This window comes from Numida meleagris, chromosome 1 (genome assembly GCF_002078875.1).
Source record: "Numida meleagris isolate 19003 breed g44 Domestic line chromosome 1, NumMel1.0, whole genome shotgun sequence".
Taxonomy (NCBI): Eukaryota; Metazoa; Chordata; class Aves; order Galliformes; family Numididae; genus Numida; species Numida meleagris.
The window spans coordinates 51,599,414-51,619,096 of NC_034409.1; the positions used below are offsets into that span (position 1 = coordinate 51,599,414).

A 19,683-nucleotide genomic window follows, 5' to 3' on the forward strand; every position below is an offset into this window, starting at 1 on the left:
TCTAGTGAGAAACAGAAACCGTAATAAAAAGCAGCAAGGTTTAAGTATTTGTGATGCTGTTGTTCAGTACAACCTGTCCGTTTGGTTCTTGGCTGAGTTCAGCCTTAATTTCCTGGAAGATTGCAGTCCATCAAAGCATTAATGCAAGAGAGAATATTTGTCAACTGTGCAGCTTTCAGTATATCAGAATACTGATGTAATGAACTGGCAGGAACAGTATCAATATAGCAAATGCAATTTGGCTTAGATGGCTGCTGTATAGTTAGTGGGTTTAATGTGCAAGAAACATTCTAGGTGCATCTTAATGTGCAAGTATACATTCTGGAGAGAGAAAGGCCAGAGGAAGGAGACAGGGAATAAAAATATTTCTCAAATGTCTTATTTTCTGCCTTCTTTCTGAAATGCCAGTAAAGCTTCCTGTTGCCTCTAATGTATGTACTTTCTGTCTATACTAATGTACATCTCTGTTTGGCAGTTGGCCAGCTATGTGTATCCATGGAGACAAGAGTCAGCCAGAAAGAGATTGGGTGCTTAATGGTGAGTCCATCACTGAGGGGGGGATAACTCAGGCTGCTGTGTGTAACTTACTGAGACATGCTGTTGTTAGGCTTTCTTTTGTCTCTATGCCCAGTAGATATATTTCAGAGGATTTTCTTTTGCCTGTGCTGTTAATTTCAGTGGTTGTATTTGACTTAAACAAAAATGCAGTAGGAAAAGTAGCTTAACCTGGAATGCTAGATTTTGGAGAAGTAGTTGATGTGTTATATCCTGACTTGTTTGGGTTTTCTAAAATTGACATACGTCTTACCTAGGATCTGGAAAGTGGGCATTTAATGTAAATCAAGTTCAGATAACCTTATCCTTTTTTGAAAAGTCTTACTTCATAGCATGCTTTGTTTTACAGAGTTTCGCTCTGGAAAGGCTCCTATCCTCATTGCTACCGACGTTGCATCTCGTGGGCTAGGTTTGTACACATAGACCGCTCTTGCCTACTGCTGCGTATTTTTTCTTCTGTGGACTGAAATATGTTTTCTTTAAAAAAAAGAAAAATCAAAGCGTGATTTTCCCCCACATGTGAAATACGTTTTTTAACATTAATCTTTTTTTTTTCTTTCATATTCAAAGTCTCTTCCTGCTCCTAATGAACAGGCTTTGGTCTGCAGCAAGGCCTAGGCATGACCAATCGATCGCCAAGAGGGAGAAGAGACGTCCAATTATGCAACCCAACCCTTCCACCACACTCACTTCTTCCCCCAAATCCAGCTTTTGTTGCTGGATTGTAGGGATGGATTGCTCTGTTCAGAGCGTGCCAGATAAAGCCCAAGTAGGAAGTTGTGGGAGAGCATTTCAACAGCAAATAGCTAATATTCTCCCCGCATAGCACACCACAGATTCAAACATATGAACCCCGACATGTACACGTCTTTACCCTGCAGATGTGTTCACATCTGAGAAAGCACTGCTCTAGAGTTTTGGTTTTTGACACGTAACTTCCCTCCTCTGTGTTCCTTCTAGGCAGGATCACTGAGCTTACGTACGGCCATTAACAGTGTTGCCCAAACTTGTAATTGAATCAAAATTGCACTGCTCTATTCTGGTAGCATGAAAATGATCTGTCTGGATGCATCAGTCGCGCTCCCTTCTTAAATGAGCATACTTGTACTGTGAAACACTGTGCTAGGCACAGCCCTTATGCATCTGCCCGCTCTAGAAGAGGAGGATGGCTTCTTAAGTGCAGAGTTTAACAACGTGCACTGAATATTCCAACCTCCCTGAGTGGCAGAAGATAAACCACTTGGGGGGGTCAGTGTCATGTAATGGTGAATTTTAGGCAAAATTATTGCAGATCATTGCAGATAACATCAGCAAAATCTCAGGTTTATTAGAAGTCACCATTATCTGAACTCTATTTTTCATATGCTGAAAGGGTGGCTGTGCTGTGCATCTTATGGTCACTTTAACACAGGCAGACCATTCCTAGACGCAGCAGCCTTTGTTCACACAACCTGCACCCCTCCTTCCCTCCCCACTCAAAAAACGTCCAACGCTTCCTCAGAGAGGTGATTATATGGACTTCAGTCTCTGCCCTCTAGGGTCATGTCTGGACCTGTGCAGTTAGAACTTGGGCCTGTTGGGAGAAGGGACAGAGGCCTGAAACTAGTTTATATGAAAGAGAGCTGCTTTCTCTAGCAGCATTTTTTAAACAGGCTTGCTATGTGCTGGTAGCTTCTTTGTGCATCTTGCCTAGACATTTAAAACAGCTTCACCCCCCTCAAAAACACTCACCGAAACTGCTCAATTGGATAACACTTCAGAAAACAGTCTCCCCACTTCCCATCCTCCACTTCACCTGAGCTGTGGGGGAAAGGTACCAGAGTCTGTTTCTTGTTACTGAACAACATCTCTGCTTGTTTTGGGGCCCTGAGTTTGCTGCTTCTTAAAATAAGTCACTTAACTGGCAAACTTCTGGACGACTTCCTCCAAGATCCTGGAAAGTGAAGGCTTCTACCTAAATAACATAAAACAGGGGCGCGCGCCTTTTGGCTGAGTCACCAGGGCTTTCCCTCTTCTTAATGGAACATTGGTTTCAAAAAAGCTTCTGCCAGGTAAGTTCTGAGTCCCATAATGACTTCTTTGTGATAATTCCCTGGAGTGAGGTCCTCTCTCTGCACTGATCATTTTTTTTTAATTTATTTTTTTTTTGTTCAGTCTATTAAACTAAAAGCATTGAATTTGTTTTGTTTTGTTTTCTTTAACAGAAACTTTGATATCAGCTACAGATCATTCTCAGTGCAGGGGTGGGGGCACATCTACATTGATGGTCAAACCAGCTCTCTAGACTAGCGTGTTTGCTAGTTTGTCCCTTCTGATAATAAATAAGCGGAGACTGTCTGTGCCATAGGGTATTCTGATGGCCTGACAAAGGGCATGTTTCCCAAGTAGCTGTCAGAAATGACTGGCAGTTTCAATTTTAGTTCCTGCCACATGATCTTCTGAAAGCGCAGGAAGATGGCGAGTGTGCACAAACGCTTTGGAGCATGCTAGACTGGAGAAGCCGAGTCTCGCACTTGCTCGGGTATCTCTTCAGCCAGCTGCGTGCTCCGCCAGGTTCACTTTCTAGTCTGGACAACAGTCTTACGTTTTCCTCTTCCTGCCTTCCCGTTCTTCCCAGTCCTCCCCAGTCAAGTCAGTGCTATCTACATCGGTAGCTCCGCTTCCCTGTGCTTTCTGCCAGGAAAGCACATCCTTTATCCTCTGTGGTAATGCACGTTTCTTTGCTACTGATGGATGTGCAAAACGGGGCTGACCGAGGATCATGTAGCCTGCAGCTTGTCAAACTAGTTGTACCCTGGCTGTGAAGATGCATTCTGTCATGTGAACTCCTCTCTGTTTCGCTTTCCCCTTAAAAAACCTGTTGCATCAAGGACCCTAGCTGGAGACTCGCGCAGCCCCCTGTGAAACCTGCCTTCTCACTCCCTTTTTTTGGTGTGATTCAGGACTTTGGAGCCAGCAAAGACTGAGGAGCCCCCCCTTTGCTGTAATAAGAAACAGACATAAAGTCCCCCTCTTGCCACTACAACCCCCCCCATTTTTATTTTTCCTACGACCCCTTTGAAATTGACGCAGTCTGGGCAATAGATGCAGTCTGACCCTTTGGATGTTGTTTTTCGCATCTTCATTTTTTTTTGACAAATGCCCCAAAGAGCCCCAAATCGGGGACAGAAAGCGTTGGAGGACCTGAAACTTTTACCTGAAGCCAGGTTCTCCGGCGCTTCCCAACCAAATGGGGCTACAGAGAAGCATCTAAGCCAGTTCACAGAGCGAGCGTGTGTGGGGACTTCTCGCTGCCACGGACCCTTGATGCATGCTCCCCGCGCTCCAGTGGTCCCGTGTCAGAGGGCGGAGTTTTCGAAAGGAGGCCGCCAAAAATAAAAGGCAAAGAGACGGGATCGGCTGCAGCGGTTTCCCACAGGAGGAGGGAGTGTGCATCGGTCTGGTAACAAACAGAGAATGTTTCTCTCTTTAAAACAACAACAAAAAAAAAATCACAAAAATCTGTGTTTTATTTTGGATATTTTCAGAATATTCGTCTTAAAATGCAGATTTTTTTTTTTTCATGAGCTGTTAGGACACTTACTGTAAAACTGTGCTTTTTTTTTTTAATGTTCTGTACTGTAGCGAATAGGTGCTTTTGGTACTTTAAACGCTTTCACTGAAGTGTTACACTAACATTTACTTTGTTTCTGTCCCGTGAGTTTCTGAAGTCTCACCAAGAGGTGCGCAGCTCCGATCTCTTTTAGTATTCTTTACCTAACGGTTCCGATCGCTTCATTGCCTGCTTCCATCTGATGTGGGAAGTTGGGAATTGTAAACAGAATGCAGGATTGGGCAATAAAAAATTAACAAAGCTTGCCAGAAGTGGACAGAACAGCACGGTGAAATGTTAGTGCAATGCCTTCTTGTGATAACTATGCAGCTAAGTTAAGATACCGTAGGTATACGATCTGTACAGTTTTTCTAATGAGTTGGCTGAATAGTAGTGTGATTGGAGTATCTTTAAACTTGAGGCTAGGGGAAGTAGCTCACTGTGCTTTTGATAGGATTGTAAGAATAAATATTGGTAAGACTTGCATTTTATTTCATGTTACCATATGGAAGGTAAGTGATCTCATTACTGTTATTACTTGTTAGACTTCTCCCAACAGAGTAAAAGCTTTACAGTGGCAGTCCTTCCCTTCCTCCACCCCAGTTTGCTGTGTCAGATGGTGTGGTTTTCACCATCAAGATCGTGCTTTGGGAAAAAAGTACAGAATTCAGTTAGCTTATTCACAAACATCAATGAATTTAACACAGGAACACAGAGAAATGCATTCTGGGGAGGATGAATTTGAGTGCAGGGAAAAGCTGCTGGAAAACTACCGCTGTTTTTCAGGATGCTGGTCTTTGTTCCCGATGATCTTAAATCTGAGTCTTCTACTCTTTTGGGATGAGTCTGTCTTGTATCTATTCTGTGCATTTGCTAACTTTGTGTTGTTTTTTTTTTTTTCTTATTACTGTCACCTGCATTCGTGCTCCCTACCTTTCGTTGGCACGTCCTCTCTTCTTCTCCCCTTTCCTCAACCCCACCCTTTCACTGTGCTTCGCACCCGGGCACTTCTCAAGATGTGGAAGACGTTAAATTTGTGATAAACTACGACTATCCGAACAGCTCTGAAGATTACGTGCACCGTATTGGCCGTACCGCGCGTAGTACCAACAAAGGTACCGCGTACACGTTCTTCACGCCAGGAAACCTGAAACAAGCCAGGGAGCTTATCAAAGTGTTGGAAGAAGCCAATCAAGCCATCAATCCAAAGCTGATGCAGCTTGTGGACCACAGAGGAGGAGGAGGTGGTGGTGGAGGTAAAAGCACGTGGGGAAGGGGCTACATAGGGAGTAGGTTCCCATTTTGAGGGAGGGAAGATCGAAGGAGGATAAAGAAATAGTAAGCAAAAGTCTAAGATAGAACATGAGGGATAAGTTTGTTTTGTACCTGAGATCTCCATGTGTTCTATAAATATTTGTTTGACAAACTAGTAGTCCGCTATTCTAGCCTAGTCAGAGATTTTTTTCTTTTTTTCTCTGATAAGCTCCTCACAGAGCTAATTGTACTTGAAGTAATTAATTTCTTGTAGCTCCTACCCAAACACAGATGCAGGATGTGTGTGCATGCACAAGTGCAATTAAAATCAGGGAATGGGCATTTTGACTTTACCTTCAGGTGCTGAGACTACTTTTTCCTCCTCTCCCTGAAGGAATAATAAGTTTCATTACATCTCTAAGCTAGTCCTGTATTTCTCCTGTTTCCTTTATCTCCGAGCACACTCATTAACACTTTCTGAGCTTCGTATCTACACGTTGAACAAAACGCAGGGCCATACGCACGTAGCTGTGCAAGTCACACGAAGGACCTTGCTCCTTGTGGGCAACGCTCTGCCTGTGTAAGGGGGAGAAAGGGTGGCATAATTACCACAGTTCATTGTTTCAAACTTGTTCACGGTACTAAATCTTAATGTATCCATCGCCAGGAGGTCGTTCTCGTTACCGAACGAGCAGTTCAGTAAACAACCCTAACCTGATGTACCAGGAAGAGTGTGACAGGAGGCTCCGGGGAGTGAAAGAGGGCCGGAGAGACTCAGGTGGCTTCAGAGACCGTGAGCGTGGTGACAGTTATGCCAACGGAGCCAACAAGACCTATGGCAGTGCCTACGGGAGCCCAAATTCCGCTTTTGGGGCAGCACAGAGCCAGTATGGTTACACTCAAGGGAGCTATGGAGCAGCTGCCTATGGCACGAGTGGCTATGGCACTGCGGAGTACAGTGCTAGTGGCTATGGTGCCAGCACCACAGCTGCCACCGCTGGGAGAACCTCACAGAGCACTACCCAACAGCAGTATGCAGGGATGGTGGGGCGCTCAGGCCAGCAGCCACAGCCGCTCATGTCACAACAGTTTCCTCAGCCCCCTGCCACTAATGTGATGGGCTATATGGGACAGACTGCCACCTACCAGTACCCGCCCCCGCCCCCACCCCCTCCACCCTCACGCAAATGAGACCACTCGCCTGCTGGTGACCAGTGTTAGACCTCTTGCATTTAAAGGAACCTTTTCTTTCTCTGCTTTCCCATTGTGATGTCTCTCTCATGCAGGCTAGGCTTAGAATTCACCATTCAAATCCCTTGAGCCCATCAAAAATGGCCCCCAGTCCACATTACTGACCCTATCCTTTTTTTCCTTTTTTTTTTTTTTTTAAAGAGATATATATAGTTGACTGGAAAATTTATTATTTTTTGTCTTGCATGTTGAGGAAATTGGAAATTTTATTTTCTCTAAAATAAATGAGTATAAGGCAGATAGGTCCCAGCTCGATCATCTTGGTGTCTAAGGTTTGTGCGAAAACGTGCTTTGAGGGGAGGAAGTTTCTATTCTGTAATATGTTAACTTAATTTCAGGAAGTATCCAGAGAGGTGGGAAACTCTGGGGAGCCAAAAAGCAGATCATTTAACATGATAAATGCAAGGGAGCAATGCTCACTTTTCCTAATCTTAATATATTTTTTTTAAAGTAGCTCACTATTGTTGCTTGTAATCTATCATAGGTAACTCTCTGTAGGAAAACTCTGCTCGTTTGTCTCAGTGCAGGAGCGTTCTGAGTAATGCCCTATGTAAACTGTTGGCATTCTCTGCAGCTCTGGTAGCAGCAGCCCATCTTCTGGTACCTGTAGCAGGTACCTGCAGTAGGGAAGTTGGGATTAAAACCCCAGTGTTGGAGACCAAACTTGTCTTGGATTCAGTACCTGAAAACAAGGTACAGTCACTGTAGGTACTACTGCTATAGTGGTTAGCCAAATAAGTTCTTTCTAATTCAGTTGTTAAACTGCCACATCATAAATGCCCGAATCCTGGTTACCCTTCAACTAGTTTCTGCTCTCAAATTCATCTTGTTGAGTTTATCGAGATAAGTCTTACTCGAGAGCTTAGAAACTGAACAGAGTGAAGACCGTGAACGGCATATCTCGTTTGTCTTTCCTTGCTGAACAAACTCACTTTTTGCCATGGGAAATACTCTGAATGCTGCTACACTGAGCAAAATGGGCTGGAGTTTTCCACCTTTGTAAGGTTTGAATAGGGTGGGTTGGGGGGGAAGGGCGAGGGGAGGAAGGGCGGAGGAGGAGATTGCCTGGAATCTCCTTTTCATGAGGTAAGGAGTGAGCTGGTTAGTGCATCTTAATTCTGAAGCTTTTTTTCTTTTGTACCTTGCTCTTACTATTGCTTTTCCTGGCTTTTGAGTGCATTTCCCCGTTCCATTGGTCCCTTTGAGCTCAGCTCTTGCAGGTAGGTAGCATTTTAGAAAATGTTAGAGAAGAGTGAAATTTTAGTAAATAAGTAAATAAAAAATTGTTTATTTTACAGGCTAAGGTGGGTGTGGGGGGGTTTCCCCTTTAGTAAAGCATGTTGTTGACTTGTTATTTCTAATATGAGACGGTTCAGAGACAGTAGATGGTAAGAGAAGTTAGCCGCTCTATATCTGATGATGTGACAAAAGGATGGGTACATCTCCTGGTTTGTGAGGCATAAACTTTGCATTAAGAAAATGCAGCTGTTGGTTTGTTGGTTTTTTTTTTTTTTTTAAATTCTGGTTATTTTCTCCCTGTTGGCATTCTTGCATATGGATGAGCAAGGCAGCCCACCCCTTCTGTGGCAGAGTGGAACTTCTTATAGTCCATGCAAAAAGCTTGCTTGTACAGACATTTTTTTAAAAAATTCCCAGAGTATTAATTTTGTGGGATAAATGCGCATTTTTTTGTGCAGTACACAGGTAGGTTACTGATGCAGAGGGAGAAGGGAGAGATTTTTTTCCGGAACCTTGCTTCCCTCATCCCATCTTCAAATCCCATTGCTTAGGCAAGAAATTTCTTTGCTTGTGTTAAGTGAAAGCCAGAAACATTTCGTTTATCCAGGCACTGACTGATCTGTCTTTGGCCTCCCTCACAAGCAAGCATAGAGCTTTTTTATTATTTTTTTTATTTTTAAATTTGTGACTTTGATGCAGAAATGTGTGAGAGGGGTGTAGGAGCAGGACATCTTGCTGACTGGCTTTAGGAAGGGTCTCTGGGCCGCCAAAGCTGCCTTATAGTTTGCTATCGCTTTTACTTCTTTTGGGGGGACTTGCGCACATGTAAACATCTATGCCAAGTCTTGCAGTGCTTTATTGTCACTGAGATCAGCTGAAGTCCAGGGTCTGGGTTCAGTTCAGAGTGTTAACCAGATTGCTGAACGCTTAAATGCACCGTGGCATGTGCTGCCCCTGTCCCACCTGGTGCTCGCTGCTCTGTTCCACGTACCAGCTGGAGGGCCCTCGCTGATAAGCATTAGCCTCTAGTATCGTTTGCATTGTTTTCAATCTGTACAAAGTTCTGTGGGAGTGTCATACGACTCGGGTGTCTCCTCCCCTCCCACTTCCTGAAGCAATTTACTGTTTGGACTTCTCTGAACAATGGAAGGGTTAGTGGCTTTGTGTGGGATCAGCATCTCGTTTCACACGTTTGCTGGTCTCTGAACACATTCCTGTTGTATTAACGAAGACTTGAATTGAGAGATTCATAGATCTGTGGTGTTCAGACACAGGATACTAAGAGCTATGTTACTATTCTTAGTTTGTAAATTGTCCTTTTGATACCATCTTGTTTTCTTTTGTAGGTATAAATAAAAACACTGTTGTCAATAAATTGTGAACTTTGTCTTTATTTTTGGAGCATAAAACGACATTTGCCCCCGTTCTTAAAAGAAGTCAAATCCGAGGGGTTGGGAACATCTGTTGGCGACCCTCTGAATTGTAATGGAAATGTCCCCCATGTGTAGAATGTGAGGAGCCCTCGCTGGAGGTGGGTGAGTGGGGGGGTGCTGGCATACCTGTGGAATGGAGGATTCTTGCCACACGAAGGTAATGTGGACCTGAATAGATGGGTTCAAGCGGAGTTAATTTTTGGGAGGGTGGTAGTTGATGCACTGTTGGATTTTGGGTGGTCCTGTGTGGAGCCAGGAGTGAGGCTCAGTCCTTACTGGTCCAATCCAACTTGGGATATTCTGTGATTGCACATGTGGGCCAGCGACCTTTGTCTGTTTTATCAGACTTGGTAATACCTCTTTACTGTAGTGTTTGTGGGGGGGACTGAAGGACAGTGACAATTTCCCTTTTACTTCTTGTGGTGCCTCAGGGTAAGGTAGAGGCATGTTACAGAGGTGAGTGCTAAGGGGACAGGGAGAGAATGATCTGCGCTTCTTAATATTGGCCAGCACTACTTATTAGCACCAATTTCAAGTAAGAAGAAGCAACAAAATGGAGGGAGAGTCTCATCCAGGTGACGAGCGTACCAGCTGTCCCGGCCTCGCTGTCTTCCTGGCGCTGGAGCGAAGCTCAGCTGAGCTGTTCTTCAGTCAACAAGGGCCAGGAAAAGGAAAGCTGCGGTCAAAAGAGTTTCATCTTTGGAACGTCTGGCGTTGTCTGGAAACTGCTTCAAACAGGCATTGGAAGGCTTAGCTTCTTTCCTTTTAGGACTGCAGAAAGAGGAGGTAATGAAGGCATGTTGGGAATGCAAACTGATTCATTGTTTCTACGCATACTTTCCTGAATCTGATCATTTGGGAGCACTAGATAACAGGTTGCCAGGTTTTCAAACCAAAATTCCCCCCCCCCCCCTTTTTTTTCCTTCTTCTTGGTATATTACACTCTCCTGGTACGCTTTCATTATTTTTAAGAGAGAATAAATGGCCTTATGGCCAGACCTCCTGAGCATCCCCCTGCTGATCCGCTGTTGGAAGCTTGGCGAGGAGGCCTCATGGGAACAACAGGCATGTAGATGATCCCCACTGGTGCTCCCAACCCCAGCTGTTCTGGGAAACACAAGTTTTGGGGAACTAAAGGCTTCCTTGGAAAAGCTTTCAGGTCCCTGCGTTAAACAGAAAGCAGCTCATCTAGTTTTAAAAACAAGATGAAGAGAACTGGCATTATATAAAACCCCCTTTGCAGTGCTTTGTTCTAGGCTCGGAGGCCTTGTTAAATAGGTTTCTTTTTATAAAGCATCCTTGCTTTTCTTACCAGAATCGCTGCCCTTTTGTCTGCACTCTTCTGTGATAGAAATGTTTTGAAAAGATGCTTTTCTTTTTCTCTTTTGCAAGAGCGTAAGAGAGATGCAACCTGGTATAACATCTCTGGTTTCCATAAATGACTGTTAAGCATTTGCATATCTCCTGCCACCTTTCCTCTCCCTTGATCCAGAACATTTGTGTGGAAGAAGGGGGGAGGGGGAAAAAGGCAATTCTCTTCCTGCTGTGATGTCCCAGGGACAAATGTTTTTTATTTCTCCCTCCTGTGTCATCTAACTTTTGCAGCTTTATACCTAGTGATGTGAGACCGAGGGCCAGCAGTTGTGTTTTTTTTTTCTTCCCCTTTTGTTCAACAAAGGGTGTGGATTTCTAACAAAATGTAAGGACGCAGGACACATGAATTGAATGAAGCTAAAATGGGCATTAGTAGGAGAAAAAAAAAAAAAAGGAATTGACATAGGGCACCTTGATGGTGGTTTTGTGAAGTAATTCTCTAGCGCCAGTGATGTTTCAATTACAGAAAAAAATCCTGATCTACCCAGGCCTGCCATCTGCTCCGTGCTGTCACCCCTTCACCAGCGGGAGCGGTGCTGAAGAGCCACCCATCAGAGCCTCCAGCACAAGATTGGTGGACTGGCTGGGGAACGGCAAAGGAGAAGAAAATGGTCGTAGAGCTACGTTTCATCGAATTCCACCCTCCTCAGCAGATGAGCGTTTTAAAGCCTACTTCAGCCTCAGCCATCCGTAGCGTGTTCTACCAGATTTTACGCCCGTTAGCTCTGGTATGCAGCCATCACTGGCATCTGGTTTTGGGAAAATGCAGAGTTTTGTAGGAAGACTAGCATCTGCACGTACAGAGTCAGCCCTTGGGAATGCTCTGCCTTTTACACCGAAGGAAAAAGTAGGCTTAATATCGTCTCCACATGTCTGCAGGTGCGTTGCCTGCCTGTGCCTATTTCTTCTCCCCCCTCTGGGTTTTTTTTTTTGTGATTTATAATCTGCCAAAAAGCACGTGGAAATGAATATTCCAAAAAACGTTAACTTCCTGGGGTGAAGTTAACACCAGGCTGAGCTCTGGTTTTAATTTCTACACAAATAAAGAATAAACTCCAGGATGAACACCTGGCAAGCTGCAGGAAGGCCAAACGACCGCATCCAACGCATACCAACCCTTTCACCTACCTTTGGTAACATAGAGATAGAAGAAGTCGCAGTAGAAAATGGTTTGGACCACGCCAGAGACCACGGCGATCTGGTCGTAGAACTTCTCAGTATGGTAGCGCCAGACCCAGTTGGCGATGTAGAGGGCGCGATAGAGGCCCAGGAAGAAAAGGTAGTGTGTCGTGATGGTCTCTGCTTCCCCCGTCTTGCTGATCATGAAGAGCTGAGGGAGGATAGCTACGGACTCCAGGTAGATGGAGAAGGTCCAGAGTATCTGTGAGGTGCAAATGGAGGTGGTGGTGATCATAGAATGATCATAGAATCGTGTGAGTTGGAAGGGACCCTTGAAGGTCATCTAGCCCAACTCCAGTGATGTTGGCTCAGATGTGGAAAGACCCAAAGCTTTCCTCTTGACAGCACTGGGAACGAGAGAAGATGGAGCTGAGCTGTTCTACGGATTGCATGCTCTTCATGGCCTGCCAACCTTGCCTCTCCTGCATGCTTTAGGCATTTAAAAACCTCAGCTCTTCACCACCCTGCAATCTGGGTAGCACCAGGCTTCCCTCCCCTCTCCTGCCCCGCGCTCTCCTTACCTCCAGGGGGGTGAAGCTGTGGTTCTCCAGGAAGGACAGGCCTGTGACGGGGACCAGGAGGAACTCCAGGCGAAAGGAGTCGTTCTCACTGTCAAATGTTTTCCGGAATTTCACGTAGATCATGTACACGGTGACGTAGGCACATATCAAAAAAATGACCTGGGGGAGGGAAGCAGAACTGCAAAATCTGACCTGCCATTGTACTGCCTGTGCTTGAAGACAGGCCTGCCTTCAGTTAGCTTTGCCGAAGGCCAGGTCTGTTCACCCGGTGGGCCGTACTGTGGTGAGATAGCGGTGAACAATTATTCCATGCTGACTTATGATTGACTGGTGCTGGAGGTGGTCCAGTGGTCAACTGGAGACTGCCGCTCAGCCCCACCACGAGGATGACTCTTGTTCAAGAACTTTAAGGCTTTCTGTTAAGGTGTTGACTTGGTGGCAGCCAACTGTTGTGCTCCTGCTGTGCAAGCGTGCCCAGCCCTGGTTCACAGAGTCTCAAGCTGGTCTTGGTGGTGCTAAATGGGGTGGGCTCAGCCCACTTGTTTAATGCAGTGAGGGTGTTCTATGATCAGTGGAGGGCTGGTGACACCAAAGGGAGCACCTTTAGCTGCTCTTCCTGCATGTAACCCACTAGCCATGGTGACAGGCAAAGAAGATGGAGTTGTTCCTATCTCCCTCTGGCTGAAAAACCAATGTGGTGAGACCACAGCGAGCTGAGGGGAATGTCTGCTTGCCTGCTGCCCTCCTTACCTTCATCACGGTGTTGTAGAGGGAGATGAAGGTTGTGAACAGGTCCAGGTAGCGGGTAGTGAAGACGAGGGCAAAGAGAATCTGGCTTTTCCCTGAGATTCCTGCATGGCAGGGAGAGGAGAGAAAGGCAAGGCAGGTGAGAGGAAAAACCCTTCAGACGCAGGTTTTGCCCTGTGCTTTCTTGTGTACCGCTTGTGGTACACGTTGCTCTGGAAGCCAGGACCTCACTGTCACAAGGCCCTTTCCCTGCCATGCCTACCCACCTCACCGTGGTGAATTGCTGTGGGACTGGGGACCAGCCCGTGGATGCTGGTGCTGCTGTCACCACTGGTGAGGTGGCAAACATGGATGAAGGTGGCTGAACCCATCTGCTCATCTACCTGCAAGCCCCCAGCTTTGTGGGAAGCATCTGCACTGCGTTCCTTGCCCAAACAGGGCCTCTAGCCTGAAGTAGAATTCTCTCTGCATCACTTTAAGTGCCACCAAACCTTCCTGAGCTCACTTTCCACCTTATTGCCCTCCTCCCCTCTGCTTCATTGTCACCCAGACACCTGCCCTGTGGCCGTGGGCCATGCCACATCACATCCTTCCAGCACATCCTTCTCCATGCTGGTGAGGAAACCATCCGCCAGGCTCTGGAGTCTTCTGCAAACCACAGCAAAGCCCTGCGATGGGCTTGGCAAAAAACCACTAAGGCGTAGCAGCAAGGGACAGGAGAAAAGTTGGAGAAGAAGCCGGGAGGCAGCACAAGGGAGGAAGGAAGAGGCTGATGCCCCTGAAGAGCCCAGGAGCGTGGTCCCCTCCTTGCCCAGAGAGCACTCACCAGCGCAGGACTTGGACCTGTGGATCTTCACCAGCAGGATGATGATGGCCAGCAAGTGGGAGACGTCCCCCAGGATGCGGAAGATGTTCATGGCGGCGGTGGGCGAGGGCGGCTGTAAAACCCCGCGGGGAGCTCCGTCTTCAGCAGAGCCTGCGCTCTCCTCCGGCTGAACTTTCTCTTTTCCCAGAGCTCTCTTCTCTGTGCCCTCCCAAGGCTCCACGTCCCCTGCCCTGATGTCCCTGGATTTTCTCCCTCCCAGAACTGCGTCCCCGTTGCCGCCTTTCCCTTCCGTGCAGGGCCTGAGCGAAGTTGGGTTTTGTCCTCTCAGCAGCTCCGGAGCAGCGCTGGGTGACGTGGCTCCTGGCTGGCCGGGGAGGAGAGAAAGGAGGAGGCGGAGGCGGGAATAACTGCACTATTTTTCCCTTTCCCCTTTTTTTTTTTTTTTTTTTTTACCCCTTCCTCTCTTTTCCCTCACTTGTCTCAAGTTACACGCGGAAGCATCCTGAAAGGAGACAAGGCGGAGGGAAAGGGTCGTCCGTCCTGCGGGCTGGGAGCTGCTGCAGCGTCCTGTGCTGTGTTGGCAGCCCCGTGGCCCCATCAAGCTGGGATGTGACATATCGGGCTGCCGTCACCTCGTGTCCCATCCCACCGGGACAGTGCATTAAATGCAAGGCTGTGCACAAGGTGTGTACGTGCTGCCGTCCTTGTAGGTTGAGAAGGGGTCTGAGGAGGGATTGCTACGGAGTTTTGCTGTATTCAGAAACAGCAGTGGCCAACTTTGGGACAGACCTTCTCCAATGGGACCTCAGGGGGCTGAGATGGGACACAGATGCTCCACGTCCTCACCTTTACCCCTGGCTGGTTCCTTCATGCCTCCCTCCCTTGGCTCGTCCTTATGGGCTCGCCTAGAGTGTCGTCCCTAATGATTAAAGTGTAAAAATATTATTCCCAGTGCTTACTAACAAGTCTATTAGCATCGCCAGATTCCTTTTGGAATGCATTTGCATACATTTCCTCCCAGCCCATCGTGCTGGCTGTGTGTTTTCCCTCCCTGCCACTGTAGCACCTGCCATGCTGGGCTTTTCCAACTGCGTTCACAGGTTGGGCTGGAAAACATCTGTGGATCCCTGTGGAATGGGGACTGCCACCTACTACCCATGGGGGTGCTGAGGCTGGGGTGGGGACAGCCCTCACCATAGAATCACAGAATTGTTTGAGTTGGAAGTAGACCTTTAAAGGTCATCTGGTCCAACTCCCCTGCCATGAACAGGGACACCTACAGCTCCACTGGGGTGCTCGGAGCCCCTCCAGCCATCGCTGGTTCTCTTTGCTTCTTGACCCAAATGTGGTGGAGGGTCACCAGTAAGACAACTGCAGGTGGCAGAGGGGTTATCCTCTTCCTCTTGTGCCTTCCCAAGACCTACCGAGAGCTGACCTCCAGTGGTGCCACTGGGAACCACCAGGCTCCCAGTGGACCTTCACGGGAAGGCCGCCAGGTTGGTGAAGGGCACATGGATGCTTAGAGGAGGAAAATCTGGTGCACCAAGTGGGAGTGAGCAAAAATAGACCTTCCCTCCTACTTCCCTGTGCCTTGCCCCGGGTGTCTCCCTGCCTCCTGAAATAATGCTGGGCGCTGCCACCACCCCGCACCATGATGCTCTCTCCATGCCTCCCGTTTCCATAGCGACCATAAGGAATGTCGCCAGGGTGACAGGGAGGATAGAAAGCTGGGATTTGGCATTAAAAATGGGAATTTGGGGTTGTTGGGTTTCTTTTTTTTTCTCCCTTCAGTTCTATTTTTGGGTTTCTCTCTCTGCCTATGCTGGTTTGGGATGCTTGCTCTCCTGCAAGTCCAGGCTCCATTGAGGACACAACAATCCAGGGACACAGGCTTCACCCTTCTTGCTAAAGCATTTGTTTTCTGTCACTGGACTTCTGTGATTTGCCCTAGGCATCCCACTCAATTTCTGCTTTGGGCCACATTCAGGCCCCCATGGTGGAAAACGAGACCTGTGGGCAATCCCCAGCTGTGCCGAGGATGGTGGCAGTAGGTGTGGAGGGGCTCAAGGGCTTGTGCTGGCTTCAGTCAGTGTGGTGAGAAAGCAGGACCATGGTTGCCCAACCAGGTGCTCTTGGCATGGTGGTGGCTCTAGGCTTCATTCCTAGACAGGAGAAGGGTCAGGTAGTACCTACTCACCTTCCCAGGAGTTCCTGCTTCTCATCCACCCATCCATCCATCCATCCATCCATCTACTCTTCCATTCCTCCATCCATCCCTCCACCTCTCCATCCATCTTTCCGTTCCTCCTTCCTTCCATAAATCCCTATATTCATCTCTCCAACTCTCTATCCATCTTTCCATCTCTCTATCCATTCTTCTCTTCCTCCTTTCTTGCATCTCTCCTTTATTTATCCCTCCATTCACCTCCCCATTCATCCTTCCTTCCTTCCATCCATCCTTCTCTCCCTCCTTTCTTCCATCCCTCCCTCCTTCCACCCATTCTTCCTTTCTTCCTTTAATCCATCTCTCCACCTCTCCATCCATCCATCCATCCATCCATCCATCCATCCATCCATCCATCCATCCATCCATCCATCCATCCATCTTTTCATCTATCCGTTCTTCCCTCCCTCCTTTCTTCCATTCCTCCTTTATTCCATCCTTCCATCCACCTCTCTCCTTCCATTCCTCCATCCATCCTTCAGTTCATCTGTCCACCTCTCTACCTATCATCCATTCATCAGTCCATCCATCCCTCCACATCTCCATCCATATTTCCATTCCTTCTTCCCTCTTTCCTTCCTTTCTTCTATCTTCAATTCTTCTATCCATCTCTCCACCTCTCATCCATCCATTGAACTCTCTATCCATTCTTCCCTCCCTCCATCCTTCCCTCCCTCCATTCTTCCATCTCTCCATCCTTTCTCCCCACCCTCCCATCCCTCCATCCCTCTGTCTCCCCCATCCCCACAGCAGCACTGGGAAAGGTTGGCGGAGTGGGGCTATTTTTGGGACCGTCTCCCTGGCAACGGCTGCCACCACCGTCTGTGGTGGCTTTTCCATAGGTGCTAAAATATTCCACGCTTCTTATTAAAGACGGTGCCAGTGGAGACGGGCGGGGGTGGCGAGTGTGAGCCACCCCACTGCTGGGGCCATCGAGTCAGGGATGGCCGGGGCATGGCACAAGGACAGCAAGAGGTTGGTGACATCCTTGCTATGACATCCCAGTGTTCATCCCAATGGCCCAACCATGCTGGTTGCACTGTGCACAGGGCAAAGCCATTTGTCTGTATGGAGGGAACCACCACCATGACCACGTGTTCCTCCCCATCCTCAGCTCCATGATGAGGTTTTGGGGGTGAGTTGAGGCGCTACAGGGTGGCTTCGTCCCTTGGGGTGCAACCACCATGGTCACACCATGATGTGTCACATCAGCCTTGGGCAGAGCTGGGGCTCCCTATGTGATGGACAGTGGCTCCCAGCCTGTTCCCCCTGGGCATGGGGGCTGCCTATGGGATGGGCAGTGACACCCAGCCTGGGGGCAGGGATAGCAGGGATGGAGGGGTCAGGCAGCCCCATCCAGCTGGGGGGAGCAGCGGAGTGGAGCTGTTTGCAGGATATTGGCTGCTCTCCCTGCTTGCAGCTGCGGACGGACGCTGAGTGGTGCTAAAAATACTCTCTGCTCCTCCCGGTGAGAGTTCTCCAGGAGGTGACCTGGAAGCCCCCGAGATGCCACCGGGGAGCTCCCAGCAGAGACACCCCAAGGGGAACTGGGTCCTTGCCGGGGTCCAGGTCTCAGCCCATAATTTGAGGTCCAGGTGGAAAAATGCTACAGCCCATGGCCGGGGCACACGGCCGCCCCGCTGTCCCCTTCTCGCTGCCGATGGATGTGTTCCTGTCTCCCCCATAGCAGCTCGGCAGTGCGTATCCATGGCTCTGAGATCACACGCGAGGATGGGCTAAAGTAGCGGAAAGCTGTTGGATCCTACCACGGAGTTACTGACTTCTTAGCTACAGACTGCATAGCAATCAGAGAGGGGGAGAGGGAGCCAGGGAACGGGAGCAGGGAGAGGCGGCGCAGAGATTTTGGGGTGAGAGCAGGGAGGTGCGGGGAGAGGAAGGAAGGGCAGAGGGGACGAGGCAGGAGGGGGAGAGCAGAACCATTGCTGAGAGCTCGTGGGATGGACGGGAGAGAAGCGCTCTGAGCAGAGGAGGAGGAGGAGAGGAGCTGGGCACGGTGAGCTGGGGAACCTTGGGAATCCAACAACCCGGAGCTGCAGAGAACCCACTGGGTGAGCCCAGGAGCTCTGGGTCACGATGGAGACACCGACCGCTGACCCCATCCTCTGACACTGGCTCCCAGGCGGCCCCGGCGCGATGCGGTAAGAGATGCTGGGCAGCTCCCGGTGCAGCAATGGGAGGTTTTGCCTGCAAAAATGCTGCTTTGCTAGTGCTAGCGCTGAGGAACGGCTATAAATATAACTTAGTGAGATGTGAGTGGCTTCATGCGAGTGTGTCCGTGAATAGCAAAGTTGATGTGTGCACAGCAGATGTAAATACCGCTAACGGAGCGTGACGGTGCGGAGGGCACCTCCTTGTCAGCCTCCCCAACTTTCCTCCCTCGCCCTGCAGGTAGCTTGTGTGGTTTTTCAGCTCTGATCTTTGCTTTGCTCCCTCTCACCCCAGGTGTCGTCCGCCTTTTCCCTCTCCATCCCCACGGAGCAGCTCTGCACTGTGGCATCCATCTGTGTGTGCTGCTCTGGGATGGATCTCTCAGCACTGGGAATGCATTCTCCAAGCATGGAGTGCATCCAGTGTTGAAGGGTCCCGCTCTAAGCTTGGAGATTTTGGGGGTCCAGACCCAATCCTTCCAGCTCAGAAGGTCCCAGCTCAGCTCTTGCTTGGGGTGGTCCAGTGCCTCCAACAGGCACTGCCAGTAGGGGTTACCCTGTGGTGTTGGACGCAGGGCGGAGGTGGTGGGCATCACCACCTTCACCTTGTGGTCACCTGGAGCCCAAGAGGGGATGGGGAGATGCACAGGGAGCGTGGGGACATACCCCTATCCATTTGCCATTGGAAGTGATGCCTGAGCACCCCAGCACGTGGTCGCCTCAGTTTGGGGCTGCTGACAATGATAATGATGTGAAGGATAGCAGGAATGGACTCAAAGATCCTTATGGGTCCCTTCCAACTCAGGATATTCTATGTTAGGAATGTGGGCTTTCAGAGGGGAAACTGGTGGTGAGGAGGAGGAGGGATGGAAATGGAAGGGATGGATGGGAGAGGGTCGATCTTCTCGTGCTGCAGCCTTCCTCTCCGTCCACCATTCCTCCTCCTTGGGACATGTTGCCTGGAGGTGTCCCCCAGCCATTTGACCCCCCCAGCCCACGCTGCCCACCCATCCCTGGTGGCACCACCATGGGGCAGTGGGACGTGGGATGCAATGACGGCCACCGGCGCTTCCATCCGCGCCCATGTGGAGCAGGGCACTTAACTGCAATCCGCCTTCAGCAAATTCCCACTTTCCTGGGTCGTTACATTATGGCATTGGATTTGTCCAACCCGATGGCGACGGGGGATCGATAGGTGGACGTGCACGTCTTCGCGGTCAATCCCTGCTCACAAACACAACAGCTTTTCTGCGAATGGCGCGGGTCGGGCGCAGCTCTCCTGCAGGCAACCGCGTTGGATATAGAACCAACGTATGGATA

At 48.8% G+C, this 19,683-nt stretch overlaps 2 protein-coding genes across 2 annotated transcripts in view; one reads left to right on the forward strand and one right to left on the reverse strand.

The window, feature by feature from the left end:
- The window catches only part of DDX17 (DEAD-box helicase 17), a 19,491-nt gene extending 10,225 nt beyond the window's left edge, over nt 1–9,266 (forward strand). Inside the window, exons 10-13 of the mRNA XM_021385075.1 lie at nt 476–537; nt 905–964; nt 5,164–5,403; nt 6,069–9,266. Coding sequence (XP_021240750.1) covers nt 476–537; nt 905–964; nt 5,164–5,403; nt 6,069–6,592 — 886 coding nt within the window. The 3' untranslated portion in view covers nt 6,593–9,266. The remainder of the gene's footprint in view (nt 1–475; nt 538–904; nt 965–5,163; nt 5,404–6,068) is intronic.
- Nucleotides 9,267–14,363, reverse strand: KDELR3 (KDEL endoplasmic reticulum protein retention receptor 3). The gene is made up of 5 exons (XM_021385103.1): nt 13,972–14,363; nt 13,149–13,249; nt 12,399–12,557; nt 11,827–12,079; nt 9,267–10,095 (listed from the first exon to the last, which is right to left on the reverse strand). Exons 1-5 carry the CDS (start codon nt 14,060–14,062, stop codon nt 10,055–10,057), a joined length of 645 nt encoding a protein of 214 aa, XP_021240778.1. The 5' UTR covers nt 14,063–14,363; the 3' UTR covers nt 9,267–10,054.